The sequence below is a fragment of the Hippoglossus hippoglossus genome, chromosome 8 (assembly GCF_009819705.1).
Source record: "Hippoglossus hippoglossus isolate fHipHip1 chromosome 8, fHipHip1.pri, whole genome shotgun sequence".
Taxonomy (NCBI): Eukaryota; Metazoa; Chordata; class Actinopteri; order Pleuronectiformes; family Pleuronectidae; genus Hippoglossus; species Hippoglossus hippoglossus.
In genome coordinates this window covers 15972376-15994033 of record NC_047158.1, presented here as the reverse complement: position 1 = coordinate 15994033, position 21658 = coordinate 15972376, and the positions used below count along the sequence as shown (strand labels likewise).

Genomic DNA, 21658 nt, shown 5'->3' with positions numbered 1-21658 from the left:
TTCTTTTGTGATCATTTATACAACAAAATAAATGAACCTCAGCGAATCAGACATCCATGGAAAGAGATATTTATTTTATTTCATGCACCGAACAAATGGCACATCATACGGTATGTACAGACCAAACACTCTCCTACATGTCACATGTTCACATAACTTACATACAGTAACTTCACATACATTACATACTATGTACATTAAACACATCCCACATGATAAGCTGAGGACTGTCAGAGAGGGAACCTTAGGGAGGATCAGGTGAACTGATGAAAATGTGCTCATAACAGTTCTTCTCCATCCCACTGTTACACGCTGCTAACTGATCTGCCTGGTGACAGATCTCCCGAACTCACTTTTCCAGTTCACATTTTCTAGGTTCAGTGATGCACTGAAACACTAAAACAGAAAATAATAAATATGACAATCAAATACTCCCAATACTGAGACTGGTAAACATATTTAAATACAAAAAAATGGCTGAAGTGCTGAAACTAATCACATTAAATCCAACCAGTGTTGATTTCAGTCGACTTAACTAGTGGAATGTCCATTATTACCTTTGCCAAGGAGGATATGTTTTCACTCATGTCCAATTGTTGGTAATTGTTGTAAGTTATTTGCAGGATTGCGCAAAAACTTCTTAACAGATTACCACGGAAGTTGGAGTCACTTTCATTAACATTGCAAGATTTCAGGGGTATTTTTAGTCACGTCAGGCATATAGATTTCTACGAGTGTGTGTAATCTGGTGCAGCTTGATTGAATCTAAGGGACTGTTGGGCCATGGCGGAGGTTTGCACTCTACGTGGGCCTTTTGAATTTAAAATTAAATTCTGTGTATAGTGCTGTTGGTCGCCTCACTTTTCCTTTACTCGTCAGTATTTAACATTGTTGGTCCACGAATCGAGAACAAGGCTACATTAGCCTGTACAATGTTTATTTAACCATGAAAATCCTGATACTAAAATAATTATGTAGTAAATATCAGTCCACCATCTTCCTGCAGAAACAAATATGTGACAGTACTTTTCAATCAAACCATTTATTTTCTAGTGTGTTACTCCATCCTCAGAAATCTAGATACTAGTCTCCAGATTTCTGGATATATTCAAGTATTTTTTTTTTGTAGGCTGGTTACGTGTTCAGAGGAATAAATAAAAGCACAACCATTGTCTCTTAGGCTCTGTTAATGCAGAGGTTCACTTCTTTTAAAAACACTTGTGACGCTGCAGTGCAACATTTCAGTCTGAGGCAGAATTCTAATGCTTCTATTATTTAAAGTACATTCAGTAAAATCCATAAAAGTTCTCGTCTCTAAACCATCAACCTGTGAACACCACGACTAACTCACTCACCAGCGATTATCTTTACTTTCTCAGCTTTCTGCAGAAAAGCACAAGCTCTGCATGAATAAAACATTTAGTGTCTGTTGTTAATATCTCACTGCCAGGAACAACAACGACCAGAAAATGAAGAACGACTATAAGGAATGTGAAGCTGAAAGTTATTGTTACTGTAACAACGCTGCTGAATTTCCCCAGCCTCTTCTCCTTTCTCTCTCTCTGGGATGCATGTGAAGACACACACACCCCTTCATGGAGTATGAACCGGTCGGTCCCTGCTGAACGTTAGCAAGCGTGCACGCTGCTATAGATGACCCCATGCCTCTGGTGCGGGGAACTGGTCCACCTCTCCAACCTCGTTGCACGGATGATCTCCCAGTGTAAAAGCCAGCTTGTAGCGCAGACGCACTTTCTCCTGTGAAGACACAACGTTTCAGGGCCTGACACTATGTCTGACTGCTCTGTGGCTCAGAAACTCTGTGGTTTGTGTATTGCCTCAAGTGTTTTAATGTCACCTACCTTTGCTGGATTAGCCAGTAACATGATCTGGGTAATGGAGGCTGGAGGGAGGATGGGGTTGAATGGTGCCAGTTCAGTTCCTGATGGAGGCTGCAGCTTCATCTTCATCGACTGGTGGAGGATGAAAGAAAGAGTCTGTTATTTCCATGTATGCCTTTGTTAAAGGTTCATTGTGTAGAATTTGGTGACATCTAGTGGTGAAGTTGCATGTTGCAGCTGAACACCCCTCACCTCACCTTCCCTTCCAAACATGAAAGAGAACCTGTGGTAACCTTCAGTTGTTATAAAAACTCAAAAGGTGTTTAGTTTGTCCAGCCTGGGCTACTGTAAAAAACATGGCGGCCTCAGTGGAGAGGACCCATTCTATGGTAAAGAAAACAACAACACACTGAAAAGATCACTAGGATTATTTTAGATTAAATTTCTGCCAATAGATCCCTTTCACCTAAATCTTACAAACTGGACCTTTAAAAGACATTTAAACATTACTCTTTCAAATATGGTTTCTGTCATATTAGATAGTTCTTATCACACAGATTCATTGGTTAATAATGGGTCAAGTCCAGTTAGAGGGCTTCCAACAATAGGAGAAGCTGTGCACTGACAACACAACAGACAAAGGAACATATTAACAGAGAAATTGAAGTTTCAACCTTGGGAACAGCAGCTTGCAGTACCACATTGTGAACCGGCAGGGGCGCTGTATTGAGCATGGACACCACCATTACAAGCACATCAGGCCTGCCGGGGGGACAGTCGGACGCAAAGTTGATCAGCACGCGAACGCCATCCTTATCGTAGGCCGTCACAGGGATCACTTTACCTGAAGACAGACAGCCAATCAAGAACAAGCACACACAAGCTATATAACATTCCTCGCTCCCTCTCTCCTGCTCTGTCCTTACTTGGTCTGATGGCCTCCAGTGGGACGTGCACATTGCTCAGGGAGATGTCTGTGGCTCTGGCCGGGCTGCCCTGGAAGGGGGGGTGGCAGGGAGACAGAGAGCGGAACAGTGGGCTCCCCGGGGCCGAGCCCAGGCTCTGGACCTTAGCTTGGGACAGGGCAGGAGAGCCGGGCATGGTCCCCTGGAGAAGATAGGCTGAGGAGGGAGAGCCCTGTCCAGTTAGAAGAGGAGGTGCTGCTGCAAGTGTTCCCCCAAAGCTGCTTCCTCTGGCCGTCATCTGGCTCGTCACACTGACAATCACATTGTGCTCTTGTTACATTGGAAAGTGCAGATTTTCACTTGAACAGTAAAGAGAGAAACAATATAGATAACTGCACCTCTTTTGATCTGAAAAGCCCATCATGGCCAGGTCCTGCAGGTTCTGGAGACTGTTTACGCTGGCGGCTGGCTCAGCAGGGGGCGCCACTGGACCCGAGCAGGCTACACTGCCAAACAAATCCACACTGGATGCCGGAGCCTGACGAGGAGACGAGGAGATGACAGAATGAATCTCTGTTATTACACAATGACACCAGGTCGTCTGGTGAAAGTTGCTCACAAACTCTTTTTAGATTTACCTGCAAGGAAGTCCACTGATTGGACACTTCATTCAACTTGGGTTTTGATTGGCTGCTCAGAGAGGTAGGGGGGTCATTTAGCCCTGAAAGAAGCATTTTATATCGTCACAAGAGATATACTTTCTTCTCATACTGTCTTGGACAAGCAGAGTTCTGTTCAGTTCAGCTGGTTAAACTCTCAGTGAAGGTATCAACATCAGCGAATGCCATGTTCAGACTACACAACATTCAAAATCGTCACACTTCACACAACACAACTTGCGATCGGGAGTCTTGCAGATGTTAAGATATAGTACCTAGGGAGAGCAGCTCATCATCAAGGAGCGAGAGAGCGGTGGAGGCCGTGTCTAGGGGAGGGTGGCTCGGGCTGCTGCTCTGACTGCCATGGGAGCCGGCAAGGCGTTTGGGAGGAGGAGGGAGGAAGGGTATGGGGTTAGCCGTGGGATCGGCGAAGAAAGGTTGTGAGGAGTGAGAGGGAGGGAGGACAGGTTGAGGAGGGCTCGGAGTGTCAAGGCCGGCGAGGTCGATCAACGTGTCCGTGGTCTCTGTGAAGAGACAGGAAGGAGAATTGATTCCGGCAGCTGAATTAATCACAGAGAAGCAGGATGTCTGGTACATAAGCATGTGCACGATTAAAATCTCTCACCGCCCTCACTGTGACCAGCTGTGGATCGAGGCTCTTCACTGTCTCCGTTGACTGGCTGCCCCTCCACTATCTTCTTATAGGAGTTTATGACTCTGGAGAGCTCGTCGCTGGCCTGCAGGATGTCACCTGAGCAGTCAAACGCAGGGGTTACAGAACACACACAGTGACGTGATCAAAATGTAAAGACGGGACTTCTTCAGATAAACACAAATACCCAAACTGTCAAACCTAAATTGGTGTCATTGTCCTCCGTCTCAGTGGCCATTTTGAAAGCAGCGCGCCTCAGCTTGTCGCAGCGCTCGTAGAGTTCCTGAGGAGAAACACATAGAAGGTGCTGAACAGTCAAAATGCAGCTGTGCAAATCAGCTAAAAACGACTAATATTTTCATTAAAATATGGAGTATTAACGATCTAGTCTGTTCCAAAAGTTTTACTCAGGTCTAGTGGAGGACAGACAAATTCGTAATACGATAATGTTTATCCAGATCTGGCTATTATGTGCAATGGGAAGGGATAAGACTGGCATTCACTCTCACGTCAAGTAACTCTGCAGTAGACTCTGGTTTAAATAGTCTCCCATTCGGCAAATTTTGGTGTAAAAGAGGTATCTAGGAGCTGATGTCAGTTTACTATCTCATTTGTGTGTGTGTGTGTGTGTGTGTGTGTGTGTGTGTGTGTGTGTGTGTGTGTGTGTGTGTGTGTGTGTGTGTGTGCAGACCCACACCTTAATGATCTCCTTGTCGGAGTCAGAGGAACTGTCTTTATTGTAGTGGGACAGCATCTCAGTCAGCAGCTTGACGTTGATGTTCACCTCGTCCAGCGTGTGCAGTCGCTTTGAGAGCTTCTGCACTCGGGCCTCGTCCTGACAAAGACGACAAGACACAATGTAAAACTGTTGATTCCACATAGGAAAAAAATATATATAACTCAGCCAAAGTCCAACAGGTTCTAAGTTCTTTTAACGTGTCCCCATAGAAGCCAGCAGGTCAAATAACAGCAGTGTAACATCATGAATCATTAATGTTAACGTCTCACCTCTTTCACCATGTTTTTGATTAATCTGTTGGCTTCCTGTAGATCTTCTGGATTTTTACTGCGGAGAAGCTCAGCAAGCAGCTACACACAGACACACACACAGAGATCAGTTTGATTTTGCAGTAACAGATTTCCATCCTTCACTTATAAATTGTTTTTAAATTGACAGTCTGTGTTTCCTCAAGAACAAAGTATGAGAGTAAGACAAATAACTTCTTCTTTCACGCTTTCTTCTCATGTGTGTTCGATAAGGATGATGATGTTGTTGGCCTTCATTTCCAGCAATTAACTTTATAAAGACATAAGACAAAGAATGGATCTAGAAAGGAGTTGAGTGTTCTTTGCTTCCCAAAACCTGCTCCCAGTACAGAGCAGGTCTTGTGTTTCTGTAATGCCTCACCTTTCCCATGTCCTCATTGTCAAACACCGGGTGTTTGGGTCGTGTGGGAGGGGAGGGAATCAGAGTCCTGTCCAGCGGTAACTCTGGATCACGTGTCACGAGGCCTGTTGAGGAAGAGTGCGGAGCGGATTAACACGATTCCTTTGAGGCAGCTGTTTTGAATGAGGAAGTGAGAGGAAAGTGAAGTTGCTGTGTGTCCATCCACATCTCAACACACCCTGTCTTCTCAGCGTCTGGTAGGCTTCACCGATCTTGGCCTCATTGGGAAAAGCGATGGTCCAGCTGTACAGCATCTCTACAATCTTCAGCTTCACCTTCTCAGGTGCACTGTCGCCCATGTACTGGAAAGAAGGGGTGAGGAAAAAGAGGCTGAATCTTAGGATGTACAATCAGCCGGCTTTTCATAGAGTCTGAACCCATGTGATGACTCACCTTCGGAGACACGACTTTAATCAGCTCATTCAAAAATCTGTACTTTCCGACTTCGTTATGAAACCTCCTCCCGCAGTTCTTCATACACGCCTCCAACACCTGCACGCAAAACATTTAACGTGAATGGTTCAGTGTCGGAGAAATAGAAAAACAGCTTGTTGACATTTACAGTGTGGGCAGAGTTCTAGCTTACTGTCAGAGCCTGAAGTGCTTCCCATTCTTGTGGTGAGTGGATTTTGTGGACGAGCAGAGTTACAGCTATCTGTGGACTGCAAGAAGAAACTCCAGGTGAAAAAAATTTCCTGGGCTGAACCATGTTTTTCCAAAAAATTGTATTTCACAGACATACCCCTCCAATTCCTTGTTGATCTGGTCACAGAAGCCAATGATGTACTCCCAGTCCTCCTGTCTGTTTGATGGATGGGTGGCTTTATCTGTTGCAGAAAGACATTTATACTTTTATATACTTATTTAAACTGATGTAGAAATGCTCATTTTGCAGTGTCTGTTGTTGAGCTTCTATGATGAGTTGATCAATTGAAGAGAAACTTTATCGTTTAAGTAATATTTTATAGCAACGTTGCTGTTCCTAGCTTTATCATTAATGAGGATTTGAGGAATCACATATGACAGTATTTTTTGTTTGTTAGTTAGTAAGAAGGATTACAAATTAACTACTGGGCGGATTAGCACGACAAGGTAGAAGGATGCTTCAGGAAAGAACCTTTCAAATCACTCAAATTGTATTTGTGTCGCCCATATTCACAAATCACAATTTGTCTCATCGGGCTTAACAAGGTGCGACATCCTCTGTTCTTAACCCTCAACAAGAGTAAAGAAAAACTACCAAAAAAACCCTGTTAACAGAAACCTCAGAGAGAGCCACATGTGAGGGATCCTCTCCCAGGACGGACAGAAGTGCAATAGATGCCACATGTAACTGAACACATCAACAAAATTACAATATTTAAAACATCATTATTACTAGTAGTAGTAATAGTAGTGGTAGTGGTGGTGGTGGTGGTGGTATTGAATGAAAAATCTGTCAAATAAATGGAGTAAAATGTAAAAAGAAATGTCGTGGAGTAAATATACAAAATGGATCAAATATAAAGCATAACATGGGAACACAAAAGCAAAGTAAAAGTACCTCAAAATTGTACAGTATCTGAGTAAATGTTCTTAGTCCACTTCACCACTGACTGTGGATCATGAAGCAGCGTGGATATGCATCGCTGCGAGTCTGGTGATCAACATGACCGAGCAGTAATTGTTACCACCCTCCCTCTTTAGTGAACACTGGTGTAGTGTTGTGTTATCAGTGCAGCGCATTCATCTCACTCACACACACACACAACGTGTTTCATAGAGGATGGAGCTGTGGTGTGGGTGTTGTCTGTTTACCATATGTATGTGTCTTTCTGTCTGCTAGACTATGAATGTGTGTATCTGTCTGTTAGTCTATACATGTGTGTCTGTCTTAGTCTATATGTGTCTGTGTGTCTGTTAGTCTATACAAGTGTTTGTGTCTGTTAGTCTATACATGTGTTTGTGTCTGTTAGTCTATAAGTGTACGTGTGTTAGTCTGTGTGTGTGTGTGTGTCTGTCTGTCTGTTGGTCTATACGTTTGTGTGTCTCTGTCTGCTAGTCTATACTGTGTGTGTGTGTGTGTGTTAGTCTATACGTTTGTTTGTGTGTGTGTGTGTGTTTGTTAGTCTATGTGTATGTGTATGTGTATGTGTGTGTGTGTGTGTGTGTGTTTGTTAGTCTGTGTGTGTTTGTTAGTCTATGTGTGTTTGTTAGTCTCTATATATGTGTGTGTGTGTTGTATTAAATCTCTCCACCCATCCTCCTCCAGCTCGTCGCCGCTGACCGACACCGGGACCTGAAGCCTCCATCCCCGCTGACATCGCCTCCTCTCGCCCTCCCGCTGCTCTGACACCCGCACCAACCTCCTCCTGCTAATTCCACACGTTATTTAATTCATAAAATGTGATGAAACACTCACTGAGCCAGGATTCAAGCGACTCTTCTTCCTGGTACGCCATAGCACTTCAAAACATCGCGTGATGTCACCGGCGTGTGCGCCCGACTCCAAGATTGATGCTCGGAGTTATAAACAGAATAATTATACAGTTTATGACATTTGAAAATAAAAAAACATACATTTCATTGAAGTAAAGAATTTGCAGAATGAGGAAGTGCCGTTATTAATTTTTTTAACTTTTCCTTCAGGCACCCTACAGGATAACTATGCCGGGGTCCTACCTGATACTCACATTGGAAAGATGGCGGCCTCCGTGTCAGGACTGTTAAAACCCTGGATACCAAGGTTGGCAAATATTACTTTTGAGAACATACAAACCATATTCTTCGATTTAAAAATGATTATGCCACTTACGTATTTTTCTGATCTTTCATATCAAACCCCGCAATGTTGTTTCATGAGGTTTTATCGTTGTTATTTACAGCATTGATCCAATAATGTCACGAGAGTCGATCTTTTTAAATAATAGTATTTTACTGTATGATGAAATATTCCCAGAAAGATGTTTTAAATCTGGTTGATGAGGTAATTTAGTAACTAGTATAAAAGATGAGATATTATCCTAGTGGGAAGTTTGCCTAGGACATCAGTGTTTGTAGTATAGAAGCACAATCAAATACATTCATCTGCATAGACAACATTTATATAAAGCGTACATATTGAAAAAAAATAAATATAGAAAACAGTGATCACAGAGGAAGAAGACTACAAGCATCCACACCAAAGGTGGTGTTGAATCCGCTGAGTTCGATGGACACATAAAGTCACTGGTTAGTTCTTGAAACGGTGTTCATGTTGTGTTCACTGTCCGCAGAGTGTTCCTGGTGAGATGGAGCAGGTACAACCCTTACTACCTGGAGCCAGAGGTCAGGAAGGAGGCGTACAGCATTCCAGAGGCAGAGCTGACCGCCGAGGAGAACGAGCAGCGGCAGCTTAAAGCCATCCGACCCATCAAGGCAGCGACCAACGGGATCACCAGCTCGGTGTTCAACGACCCGGTCGTCAGGTGAAACCACCAAACCGTCTCAGGTCCCTGCTGGAGGGCAACACTCCTGACTACAGTTCAGTCAAAGCTGATCCTTTTTTTTTGTCTTTGCTTTTCAGTAAATTCATCAACATGATGATGAAACATGGAGACAAGATTCTGGCCAGAGATATCATGTCACAAGTAAAAAAAAAACACTTTAGAAACAATCTTCAATCTCTTAAAGCTCAAGGATTTGCTTTTGCCTAATAATCTACTGTCATTTGTCTTTTCTCAGACTCTAGAGAGCATCAAGAGGAAACAGGTGGAGAAATACCACAAAGCTCCCCAGGGGAAGAAGGAGGAGATTGAGTGTAACCCCTACACCATCTTTCACCAGGCTCTGGACAACTGTAAGCCTGTGGTTGGGCTGGCCAGTGTACAGAAAGGTGGAAAGTACTATCAGGTCAGTGTTAGGTTACTAAGGTTTGATTTGATCCTGTGGCAATAAAAAGCATAAGCATAGAACCTGTTCAGATTCAGATCCGATCACAAGTGGTCACTAGAGACACATTCAGGACGTATTTTAATGTCAGGTGTGAACAGATAGACTTAGTACTGTCTTCTTTTGATTGGAATTCTCTGGACGGATGCTCATACCAAGTCTGAACAGGTCCATAGAGAAGTCTGACTGTATTCTCCTCCCCCAGGTGCCCGTCCCTCTCAGTGACAACCGACAACGCTTCCTCGTTATGAAATGGATGATCACAGAGTGTCGGGACAACAAACACCGACGCACGCACATGTATGAAAAACTTTCCCAGGAACTGATGGCAGCGTACATCAAGGAGGGCAACGTCATCAAGAAGAAACATGAGATGCACAAAATGGCGGAAGCCAACAGAGCATACGCCCACTACCGCTGGTGGTAGAAAAAGATTCCTTTGGACTGAGGAGTGGGACCGAGCAGACGTTGTGCTGATCACGGAATATTCTGTGACACATTGTGTCACTCAAAGCGCCACTGTAAATAGTAACCACCATGATAGTCCTTCGGTGGAAGGACCCCTCTGTACAAAGTGCTGTTAAAGAAGTGAAATATACACAAACTGACTGAAAACCTTGTCTGATTTTGCATTGAGGAATTGTATCATATAAATAAATAGTTGTACTCAGTTGCATTATAAATTGAAACACAGTAACAAAAAACATGGAACTGATTTGAGGAACAACTTCCAGAGATTTATTAGAACAAATAAATTTGCATTCAATGTACAACTCAACCATAAAGTGAAGTAAAAATGCTGCAACGCTGTAATAAAATATAGAAACATACAGTATATTGCAGTCAGGTCTGTGCCCTGCCATTCAGGGACTTTAATTGTCTACAGCATGTAACCTGGTATTTTCTACTTTAATCATGTCTATTAAACATTCAGTCTGATTGTAGTGACAAATACCAAAGTTTATGTCTAAATCATCAAACTCTACTAGAGAGAAAAGATTCTGGGCGATATTCTACAAAATGTCCTAAATCCTGTCAATTTGGACTTAACACAGTTAATGTTTCACATAATTTTTTTTTTTTAACATTGAGGATTCTTTCTGGGAATTCACACTTGTTAGATTGGTCCGCATGCTGTTAAAGTAAATTTTATGTTAAGCTTTATGTACTTTTACACAAACAGGTTTGCAAAATAACTGCGGTAATATTTGAACCACGTGACATGAGTCGTATGCTTGTGTCTGTCTGATTCCAAGGCACAGCTTTGGTTGAGGATATCGGCGCCGCTACTGAGAACAATAAACCAAGGTAACAGCAGACTCCAACATAAAAACTCGAGTTCAGCTACATATCGTCATCAGTGCTGGTGGAACCTGAATTCAAATGCAATATTTTATATACCTGTGAATATATGAAGGAAGGAAAATAGCTACTCAACTAGCACCTTGACTACAACATTAAGAGCGTCGGTTACTGAGTGTTGAATTGGCACGACTTGTTAAACAAACAAAACTTGTGAATCCAGAAATCGATTAAATGTCAAACTTTTTTTTATCCGTTTTTATATATGAAATGGAACGATTCTCTTATCTATAAGTTAAGTTTTAAGAAATATAAGAAAAATAAAATCCCTGAATTAAGACATGTTTCATCTGAACTTCACAGAGTGGCAGAGAAACTGTAACAGAAATCCTACAGGACAAGTTTGACCGAAACTTCCACTAAACTGCAAATCAAGACTCTTGTCAAATTCAACTCTGCACTATAAAGATTTTCACTACATAATTAAAATATTTCTTTTCAACCGATTAAAACATTGGTCACACAACAACAGAATGTAAAGCAAAGACCATATCAGCTTGTATCTGACTGGAATGTCCTTCAAATTTGGTAAAAAATAAGCTGAAATGTTTTCTCAAAACAGGAATGCCAGAAAAATAAAATTAACAACATAAAACATTTCTCCAAACTTTAGAACAAAGTGTACCCGAATGTGGCTAAACCTCGTTAACTGAATTTCAGCTCCCTGTGAACTATTGCACGTTCCACATCCACGGCACGTCTCAGTAATATCATCAAACGCAGGGAACACTCCAGCAAAATCAAAGTCTTTTTACACTTCATGAGCCGCCATCTTCACGAGCCCTCCGTTGAATACTTGGCAGATGTCGCCGCTGGTCATGAAATTGCTGGTTTTGCGCTCGGTGGCGAGCGCGAAGGTATCCAAGGTGCTTGAAGGTTTTTCCAACGCAGCTGCAAAAAAGCTGCTCGGCAACCCCACACACTTGCAACTGTCCTAGTCTGCGATTTCGCTGTAGTAATACTTGTGGGCAGTGCCGCTGAGCAACCAACCCCCGGCCCTGAACTCCAGGATCTCCAGCAGTAGCAGACGGGTCATGGAGGTGAGGCCCTCCTGCAGCAGGAAGCCGTCCCGCAGCAGGAAGAAAAGCTCGTCCATCCGCAGGTTGTTCACCTTCTCCAGCTGTTCTCCGATGCGATGCAGCTGCACTACCAGGCAGTCCACCTGCAGGGGGGGGAGGGAGAAGGGACACCTCAGATACATACTCTGTAAAGTTTATTTAAATGAAAATAGACCTAACATGATGTGACAAAGGATGCTAATTAGAAAAAACGATATTCTTAATAAATATCCGTGCAAACATTTTTACATCATGAACAATGAGGAACCAAGTCAAAATATAACAACAGAATATTTGTCTGGTCTTTTACTATATATATCAAAAGAGAGATTTTTTTTTAACATTCTCTTCCTCACCTCTTCCTCATTCATTAGAGCATCAGGTTGGGAAAGCCTCATCAGGCAGTCATACACAGGATGGACCAGGGCCACCATCGGCATGTTGTTCACCTAAATGTCAACACACAGCATTTTGAACTGACTTTTAGTTATGTTAAAAAGGAGCACATCTCTCATGACAGCAACCATATTAAATCAGCTACACGATATATAATCAAAGACATCAATCCGAGAATAACTTCACAACAGCGACGCCCTTCCAGGCTCTTACTTTGAGGTAATCGAAGACGTTGCAGATGAACGTGACGTAGCACACCCACTCCTGCAACGAGCGCCCCCTGGTCTCCTCGCGGGCCTTGAACTCCTGCTGGAGTCGGTTCAGCAAGTTTCTCCTGAACACGATTCCGTTGTTTTGCTTGGCCTCAGCCTGCGCGACGTGACAAAGGAGAGAGAGAGAGAGAGAGAGAGAGAGAGAGAGAGAGAGAGAGAGGGCGATGACAGAGGGTGAAGTATGGACAAAAAGCAGGGAAACACAGTGATGTAGGTAAGCTGGCTTTAGAGCCTCCCGTTGCCTTTGTGTACACTAACGGTTACACATTGATTGAGTAAGAGGATTAGGAATTTGGTAAGAGACTCAATCAGATCTTTAAGTCTTGTTCTAGTTTCTTAAATCCTTCACCCTCAATGGCGCTCAGTGTCTTAGCCAGTGTGCTGCCATAAAACACCTAACGTGGACAATAAGCCCTTCATGGTGTCGTCGGTATGGACCTGCACGATGGTGTAGCAGATGCGTCCGGCCTCTTTACTGAACACCTGGTCCTTCAGAGACTGGTCCACGATGATGTCGGAAACTTTGTCCAGGTTCACTGCACTGGGATCTGACAGAGAGAGAAAACAGAGAGGGGTTGTTTGGGGAGAGTTCATCTTCTCGACACACTGGAAGCAGACGGGAGCTCAGTGGGATGCTGACCTTTCAGGGCTGTTTTCAGCAACATCTGAGTGTCCAGGTCAAATGACTGGATCCTGTAGTCGTCAGTGGAGTTTTCCATTGTAGACGCTCAATCACACCTGAGAACAGACGGACGGCAGAAGTTTGACAGCAGTTTTGAAACAGTGGAGCGTTTGACAGATCCGAGCCTGCATAGAAAACTCAATACAGAGCAGAGCACAACAATAAGCACACAATCCTGTGCTGTCATCACACAGGCTGCTGCACGCAGCTCATTCAATGGGGGATCGAGAGGATTACACGAGCAGACCCAGCTCACATAAAAAGGTCGCTCCCTGCTCCAGGTCAACACATTTCACCCACAACACAACACAACGTGTAGTAAATTTAACCAGCTTAACTCCAGGCTAACTGCGTGTAGCATCAACATTAGCTTAGCGTCAACGTTACTTGCTTTATCGCCACGTTAGCGAAGAGTGAATACAACACATTAGCTGACTCGTAAACACACAGACAAGTTATATGCTAGCATGTGAGCTTCTCAGGAGCTAACAGCTAAACTAACTAATGTTATTAGCGAGTTAGCTGCAGCAAATCCACGTTTACGCTGCAGCCCGCGCACGTAAAAAGAAAGAAATAAAGACAGGAAGCTGCAGGTTGAGTCAAAAGAAAACACAAAACAAATCTCTGGCTTAAGACACGTCGATACATTGTGATTATTTTACCTGATAATCACGGATTCTTCCCATTGACTGTGATCTGGTCTGATCTCCGTCTGAGGACCCGTCACAGCCCATCAAAGACGGCGCGTGGAGGTCAAGAGGAGTCTCTGCAGCCAAGACAAACATCATGAAGCTGGGCTGGAATCACAGTGTTTAAGAACTGATATCACAATAAGAGAAACGCTCCTGTGCAGAAACATAAATATACACGGGGATGAAATGAAATGGATGAATATCGAGTGATAGATACGTAAATAAATGTCATAAATTAGTTATTTCCGTCACAAAATTGACAGTCGCACAGTTTCAGGACATACTGCTTGTATTTCTAAATTAAAGCTCTGTTAAAATATCTACATTCAAATTAAAGGGAATATTCTGATTTATACAGTGTATACAGTGTGACTCAGAATAAATCACGTTTTGATTTTGGAGTGATTCAAATAAATATACAGGTAATACAGAGGAGACTGTATTCTATGCGGAGCAGTGAGTGATCTTGCCGCAATATTTCTTCTCTGACAGGAGAACCCGACCCGGAAGTAATACCCGCGGTCCATGGCGTGTGATGAGCGGCTATTTTCGTCCTGATATGTCGGATTTGAAGTTTCCGGGTCCAGATCTGTTTCTGTAGATTTTCTTTACATCCAAGCCTGTGGGCTGCTTTCATGACGGACTTCTGCCACAAGGTAAGATCCCTCGACCCCCCGGTGTCCCTGTTGTCTCCTGAGGGTATGTCAAGGTCTCCGTTCGTGTCCTCTACTTCGCTGCAGCTGCTGCATCTTCTGATCCTCACAACATCTGCTGCAGGTTTCTGCTCAGTAACATCACGTGGATTCACCCAACAGCTGTTTACTTACCTTACATCTGTGTATCTTCATTTACGTAGCACTTCTTAAAACAATGACAAGTAAAAATACGTAAAAATAACATGAATACAAATAAATACACAGTCATGAAAGAGTTGTTGAAAGAATAACAACACAAACTACTAGCTAGTCATTTATCGTATATATCATAATATAACAATTTGTAAGGGACCATTCTGTTCGACTGGTACATTTTGTTGCCAGTATTTTTAATGTAATGGAATAAATCAATAGTCCCACTGTGGTGTTGCTACTTTAACCTAAAAAGTAAAGAACTTGGAATACTAGAGAAATCTGAATAAATACAAATGAAATGATCCCTTGTGTTATTGAACTTAAACGTGTGAAAACAGATCTTACATTCAAATTTTTTTTTTGTCTTCTGCACACCTGAATATTTCAGTGTTTTACCATTAAACGAAAGCTGATGGTTAATTGACCTAACACAAATGGTGAATGACTTCTGTGTGCAGTGTTGACGGGTGTCTGAGGTCGTGGAGACATGGTGGGCTTCGACCCCGGGGCTAAGGGGCCAGCTCACCCCCCAGAGGAGGCAGCTCTGGCCGGGTCGGCCGCTGGGATGGTGACCCGAGCGATCATCAGCCCGTTCGACGTCCTTAAAATCAGGTTTCAGGTAATGGATGTAGCTGACAGCTTTGTTTGGGAGGTAGTTAATCAACTGCTGTAGGAAGAGAGGAGTGCAGGTCATCATCCCCTGTGACCAGATCTCTATAATAAGGATATTTCATGTTAATAGATTACGGTAGATGATGAAACAGGTTTTCTTAAATTGTATTTACTGGTGGTTGTGCTCCAAACTTCTAAACCACACACGTACAAGTAAAATGTAAGTGCAGCTCAGAACTTTGACGAAGAATAGGCAACACTGTTTAATATATTTAATCTTCACGTATGAAAATCAGTTATTGTTTGCTCTAAATGTCTAAACTTAGCTTGTGAATAAAAATCAAAAGCTGTGTTGAAAATAATGGCAGTCAGATATGTTGCTAATGATGCATTTATTTTGACTGTTAATCAAAGTTGAGGTTTTCGCTGACAGATCAGCTTTGTATTAAAACCTTAGTTCAGTAGTCAGAAAGGTCTATTGTTGTGTTGACGATCCTGTGCGTTCATCAGTGTTTCTCTCCTCCACCAGCTGCAGATTGAGAGTGTGTCTTCACAGAGGCCGAAGGGGAAGTACTGGGGATTGTTTCAGGCGTCGCGCTGCATTCACTCGGAGGAGGGTCTCTCTGCCTTCTGGAAGGGCCACGTCCCGGCGCAGATCCTCTCCATCTGCTTCGGGGCTGTGCAGGTGGAGCCTGTCGACTGCACGTTCACACAAAACCATCCTAATAACGCCATCGCATATATTTATGAATCTGTGTCTGCGTGCTTTGCAGTTTGCCAGCTTTGAGCTCATGACTGAGGCGGTCCACAAGTCGACGCCGTATGACAGCCAAACAGCAGGAGTTCACTTTGTGTGTGGCGGCCTGGCTGCCTGCTCTGCCACAGTGTTCTGCCAACCTCTGGACATACTGCGCACGCGCTTTGCAGCTCAGGGAGAACCCAAGGTGGGACCAGTTCTACTGTAGCTGTCAGGAAGTATCTATGATGGTAGTCCAGATTTTATTAGGGCAACAAAAAGTCATTGTTTTTATTGATTAATTGGATGAGATTTTATTTAAAAAAGAAAACCATCGGCCCTCTCTTCGTTTCAATGGAAAACTGCCCAAATTTAACTGAAATGCAGTAAAGTTTGTTTTAAAGGAGACGTATAACGTTCAGGTTTATAAGTTTAATTTGGGTTATTACTTGAGTTTACATGCTCTAATGTTCATTCGATCAATTTCACATCAAAATGCTGCAACTCCTCTATTCAGCCTCTGTCTGAAACACTCGGTTTTAGCTCCTGTCTCTTTAAGGCCACCCCCTCCCTCCCGATTGGCCAGCTGGCCAGCTCTGTTGTGATTAGTCAACCACTTCCAGCGCGTGTAGGAAATGTTGCTTTACCTTGTGAGAGTGGCAAATAATTGGGATGGTTGTGACTGTGGATTGTGCTCAGAGTAACCTGCTTAGTTTAAAGTTAAACAGACAAATTATTTTTAACTGGTTAACCCATGGATCTATTTCCTGCTGCTGTGATATCTGGATTGTCTTGTCAGGTGTACAGGAACATGCGACACGCCGTGTCCACAATGTGTCGCTCAGAGGGAGTTCTGACTTTTTACCGCGGCCTGTCTCCAACACTCATGGCAGTGTTTCCTTATGCCGGGCTGCAGTTCTTCTTCTACAACGTCTTTAAAAATCTCTTGGCTCCGCCGCCGCCAAAATCTGGGAACTCTGGAGGTCAGTGGAGCTCAGATTTCTACGTCCTGCACATTAGAGGCCACACATGCAGCAGCTACAGCTCTAAGTACTGTGACTTATTTATGTCCTCCTTTCCAGGGAGCCTGACGAGTCTGGTCTCTGGCAGCGGAGCCGGAATGATCAGCAAAGCCATCACTTACCCGTTTGACCTCTTCAAGAAGAGGCTGCAGGTGGGGGGCTTCGAAGCAGCCAGACTTCACTTTGGACAGGTGAGCTCTTCTACCACATACTGCACGTTTCAACATGTTTCAAGTTCACATTCTATTGTCTCATGTGTCTCACGTGCAGGTGCGGAGCTACAGAGGCCTGGTGGACTGCATGGTGCAAATAGCCAAAGAGGAGGGCGTGCGCGGCTTCTTTAAAGGCCTCTCACCCAGCCTCGTGAAGGCCGCGCTGTCGACAGGCTTCACCTTTTTCTGGTATGAATTGTTCCTCAATGTCATGCGTGACCTCAGGCAGAGGCGGAGAACAGACGACCTCACCAAAGACCTCGAGGAAAGATGATCGAGTTGAAAATGTAATGAGGACAGAATCACGCACATCGCTGACGCACTTCCTGTATGCCTTGCTCTTTGCACTGAGATCTAACTGGGTCGATGTTTGGTGATGGTTTTATGGTGTTTACATGTAAGAACGTCGTGACCTCATCTTACCTGTTTTTGTGCTGTCACTGCACCTTGTGTTGTACAAGCTTTGGATTTTACTTTTTTCTAAATGTATATATTAATATTTTATTCTGGGGTCTTTTAGGGTTTATGGATGCTTGTTCTGAACAGTGCCGCAACTTTTTCCATCACTGACGCTGACTTCTCCTGACATTCACTCATTAAACTGGGGGAAGAGTATCCAGCAAAATACGCTTTGTTGTGGTGTATTCTCTTGAGTATAGGCCAAATGCTCTGCTTATTCAGAGTTCATCTCTTAAAAAGGGATTGGGTTTGTGTCCAACACTAACTTTCAGGTCATTATTTTTAAAATAAAGGTTTAAAGTTTCCCCGATTTTATTTTATTCCTTTATTCTTTATTACTCTTATTCTTAATTCCATTCATATAAGCGCTATCAACAAAGATCTCTTACACAAGTATGGATACAACAGTGTTTAATTTAATTCAATTTACTGAATACAAAATCCATCAACAGTATGACTAAAAATGAATAAAACAGTAAAACAACATACAAACTACATGAACCAGTCTGAGAACTCAGTTAAAACACAACATCAACAAGTATGAGGCCGAGAAAACAAAGAAAAACACTTCACAAATATTTAAAAGCAGCTTCCGCAGTCAAAATCATGCTGTTACATACAGAAATGTCCTTTACAGACACTGGCCGACAGAACTCACTGTATTAAATAAATAAACACTTGGAGAAGAAGATAGACTTCGGATGATAGTCCTGTCCTTTAAAATACACGTTTCATAGCAGCATCACTAGATATGAAGCACGGACACTTTACTGGGTATTTATTGTTCGTACTGTTCTATATACACAAGAATACACAATCACCTCACACCTGACTGTGGAAAATCGTAACACTCAACTGATACAGTGCCCCAAAAAAAACGTCCCCACCACATAAACAGATGTCAAACCACATGTTCCGGTGAACAGAGCCGGAGACTCGAATTGTAATATGTAAAGTTTATGTACAGTGACCGAATCTCGACATAACTCGTCAAGCTTGGGTTGAAAATAAGCTGATGCTCCCGTGGGATAAAAACGTTTTCAGGAATGTACGCTACACTCGATCTGACTAATTGAACTCCACACTGTCTGATTCATAGCGCTGGCTGTTTTCTGGAGGAGAGGGGGAGAAGGAGGAGCCTCCCAGCTGCTGTGACTCTCAATAGGACGCACTACACCTTACGACCTCGCAGGCCTTTCTGCTGCAGTGATCAGGCAGCCTGTCTGTACCTGTGCAGCCTAAGAGCTGTTGGCTTTGCTGTAACACCAGGACGGTGAAAAGTTCTCCTTCACGTCAGCTGGCTGCGGAGGGGGGGGGTTGTTGTGGGATGTGCTGGGCAGGCATCCTCCACTGATCTCACAGGTCAAGGGGCGTTATAGTTCACCGCTCTCATTCTGGCTGGGGACTGGAGTTCCAGGAGAAGAAGTTGGGCAGTTTGAAGATTGAATCCCTGCGCCCTGGATCGGGCAGCGTCAGGGTCTCTGGGGCGGACTTCTTCCTGGGACGGTCCTTGGGCACCGACAGGAACTCGGGGGCTTCGGTGGAGAGGGGAGTGGACGGGGCGCTGTTAGGGCCGCTGCGGGCGCTGGACGGCAGGGGGGTCTCAGAGATGGAGATGGCAGGGGGGAAGGAGCCGATCTTGAGGTTGGTGGCCTCCTGTGTGGCGCGCTCATACTCTCTCACCTCCTCCATGGTCATGTCTGATGGGATGGAAGAGTTACAGACTTAGAAAAAGAGAAGTTACACTAAAATCGACTCAAATTCCGACAAAGAGAAGTGCTTGGTGTGTGACGATGTAAAAATACTCGATAAAACTGAGAAGAGTTGATGAAATGGATGCTGACTATGATTATACTTAATAAAACAGTTCAGTTATTGTTCTGTCAGTTTCAGTAATATGTAAAGTATGTCTTTAAAGTGTCTTATGTTGGCTTATAAAGATGGTTTCTTTTAAAATATTTGGATTAAACTTCTTGGAAACACAACAGCAGTAATGGTCATCTTCACTCTGACTTTACATTAAAATCTACATGAATCCAGAGACTGGAAAGATCTGATCTATTTAGATCAGATGATTCAAACTGAGCGGTTCAACTTCAGTCCTTTGTAAATCTGAATGGCTGCTTCTGTGTCCTTCTCAATCCTCAGTGAGATTTCCTGATACAACAAAGGTTAAGTGTACGATCGGGGCTTTGCCACAAACATCAAACTGCCACCTTGAGATTTGTGAGTTACAGAATGAACAATGGTTCATGAGCACTGCCATTGTGTTCACTAAGAAGACACTTACTGATCCACTCATCCACCCAGGCAAACGCCTGCCTGTGTCCTAACAGCAGGACATCTCGAATCACCTGAGAAGAGTTAGACAAAAAACAGGAAAGAGAAGAAAGGGAAGCATGAGAGGTTAGAACATGGAGGAGGAAAAGCAGAGAGCGACAGAGGCAGGAAGGAGAGAGGATGTGACTCAGAATTTAGTTAACTCTGAAGGCCATAAATATTCTCATTTAAGTTCTAAATGTTTCTGTTCACCCCTGGAGGACTGTGATTAATATGACTCACTTGTGGTGTTACCATGTGAGTAATGGCTCTGCCTGTTTGTGTGTGTGGGCCAGGAGAGGACAGGGACAGTCCCCCCCCCCCCCCCCCCCCAGGGACAGATGCTGCAGAGGGATAGGTGAAATGGATTTAGGAAATAGGGGATATGAAGTATAAACTCTGGAGCCGTGGTAAGGAGAGCAGGTGCAAGGCAATCTGCGGAGTGTGAACAGGGCAGATGTTGTCGAAGGCTCACTTGGTTCATGATCAGCAGATCTTGTATCACGTGGTCTCGGAGCAGAAAATAAAAATGCCTCGGGCACTGACACCGATAAACATGAGGTCAAAGGTTTGGCTGAGGAAGGAGAGGGTATCTACACGTTGCCATCACAAAAACATAGAAACACACATTTATCCTGACCTTGTGTACAAACTGCTCCACACGCGTTTGCAGGCCCCAGACCTCAAACTTAACTGTGACCAGTTTGTAGGAGCACATGATGGGGTCTTGCGAGTCGATCCATCCTTCCTGCAGGACGCCTCGGCTCGTCTTCTTCGATTTGAAGTGACGCAGGTCCTACGCCACGTTGAGAAAAACAAGTCTTTTGTCATTATTTCTCATAAGCTCATATAGCATTGTATCACCTGCATTCATTACGAGCCTCATGCAGAGGGCAGCTAGGCGGCACAGTGGGATCCCCTAATCACAAACCTTGCATGCATTAATCACCGCTCCCTATACACTAATTATAATGTAGTGCTCATTTGTCTTGGGGTCATGTGTCTGACTGTGACGGAGTGTGTGGGGGAGATACACAGCTCTCTCCATCCCTGTTGGCCTGGGGCCTGAAGGGGCCTGTTGCATTTGACTGCACATGAAATGCTAAATGGTCTGTATTTTATTTTTTAGTTTCAGGCAGACAAAGAGGGAAAAAGATGAGGGGACACTTATTAGAGCTTGGTTTGTTTTGTTTTAGACACACCTGTAATAAATATGCATATATGTGAATATTTGAATTTAAAATGTAACAGGCAGCTTTGACTGATAATTCAGATTTTAAGTTTCCTTTACAAAATACAACAATGGATGCAGAAGAATGACATCCAGTTCTGGTTAAATAACAGGCCAATGACAAACCCTGCAAAGCCCCAAAAAAAGTTTATTAACAAACTTAAATTAAAATGGTACGCAAAGAGCGCATCTGCCTAATTAAACCACATTTAAATTCACAAAATCCATATATTTTTTAATTTGATAAGCACCAAATTTTATAAACGCATTAATATGAGTCCCTTAAACATACCAGATTTCCCCCCCATTGAGATGCATGTATTATTCTCTGGGAAATCAAC

The 21658-nt window shown here is 43.4% G+C and overlaps 5 protein-coding genes across 5 annotated transcripts in view; 2 read left to right on the top strand and 3 right to left on the bottom strand.

The window, feature by feature from the left end:
• Positions 1 to 53: 53 nt before the first annotated feature.
• On the bottom strand, positions 54 to 8036 carry gga3b (golgi associated, gamma adaptin ear containing, ARF binding protein 3b). The gene is made up of 17 exons (XM_034594454.1): positions 7906 to 8036; positions 6247 to 6331; positions 6091 to 6166; positions 5898 to 5996; positions 5683 to 5806; positions 5466 to 5569; positions 5066 to 5146; positions 4755 to 4892; positions 4259 to 4340; positions 4031 to 4156; positions 3681 to 3929; positions 3385 to 3467; positions 3145 to 3284; positions 2768 to 3057; positions 2516 to 2685; positions 1863 to 1973; positions 54 to 1758 (listed from the first exon to the last, which is right to left on the bottom strand). The coding sequence occupies exons 1-17, from the start codon at positions 7943 to 7945 to the stop codon at positions 1648 to 1650; spliced, it is 2109 nt and encodes a 702-aa protein (XP_034450345.1). The 5' UTR covers positions 7946 to 8036; the 3' UTR covers positions 54 to 1647.
• Positions 7718 to 10110, top strand: mrps7 (mitochondrial ribosomal protein S7). Its single transcript, XM_034594468.1, has 6 exons — positions 7718 to 7936; positions 8133 to 8229; positions 8759 to 8950; positions 9049 to 9112; positions 9207 to 9374; positions 9619 to 10110. Exons 2-6 carry the CDS (start codon positions 8186 to 8188, stop codon positions 9838 to 9840), a joined length of 690 nt encoding a protein of 229 aa, XP_034450359.1. The 5' UTR covers positions 7718 to 7936; positions 8133 to 8185; the 3' UTR covers positions 9841 to 10110.
• Positions 10111 to 10128: 18 nt separating this feature from the next.
• On the bottom strand, positions 10129 to 14049 carry mif4gdb (MIF4G domain containing b). The gene is made up of 6 exons (XM_034594469.1): positions 13846 to 14049; positions 13142 to 13239; positions 12940 to 13049; positions 12443 to 12598; positions 12190 to 12282; positions 10129 to 11937 (listed from the first exon to the last, which is right to left on the bottom strand). Exons 2-6 carry the CDS (start codon positions 13218 to 13220, stop codon positions 11710 to 11712), a joined length of 666 nt encoding a protein of 221 aa, XP_034450360.1. The 5' UTR covers positions 13221 to 13239; positions 13846 to 14049; the 3' UTR covers positions 10129 to 11709.
• A 322-nt stretch (positions 14050 to 14371) lies between these two features.
• On the top strand, positions 14372 to 17945 carry slc25a19 (solute carrier family 25 member 19). The gene is made up of 7 exons (XM_034594453.1): positions 14372 to 14531; positions 15185 to 15345; positions 15868 to 16023; positions 16112 to 16282; positions 16874 to 17057; positions 17157 to 17287; positions 17367 to 17945. The coding sequence occupies exons 2-7, from the start codon at positions 15214 to 15216 to the stop codon at positions 17580 to 17582; spliced, it is 990 nt and encodes a 329-aa protein (XP_034450344.1). The 5' UTR covers positions 14372 to 14531; positions 15185 to 15213; the 3' UTR covers positions 17583 to 17945.
• A 216-nt stretch (positions 17946 to 18161) lies between these two features.
• pitpnc1a (phosphatidylinositol transfer protein cytoplasmic 1a) overlaps positions 18162 to 21658 on the bottom strand; it is a 37752-nt gene continuing 34255 nt past the window's right edge. Inside the window, exons 7-9 of the mRNA XM_034594452.1 lie at positions 20727 to 20882; positions 20058 to 20121; positions 18162 to 19467 (exon numbers count right to left, since the gene is read on the bottom strand). Coding sequence (XP_034450343.1) covers positions 19157 to 19467; positions 20058 to 20121; positions 20727 to 20882 — 531 coding nt within the window. The 3' untranslated portion in view covers positions 18162 to 19156. The remainder of the gene's footprint in view (positions 19468 to 20057; positions 20122 to 20726; positions 20883 to 21658) is intronic.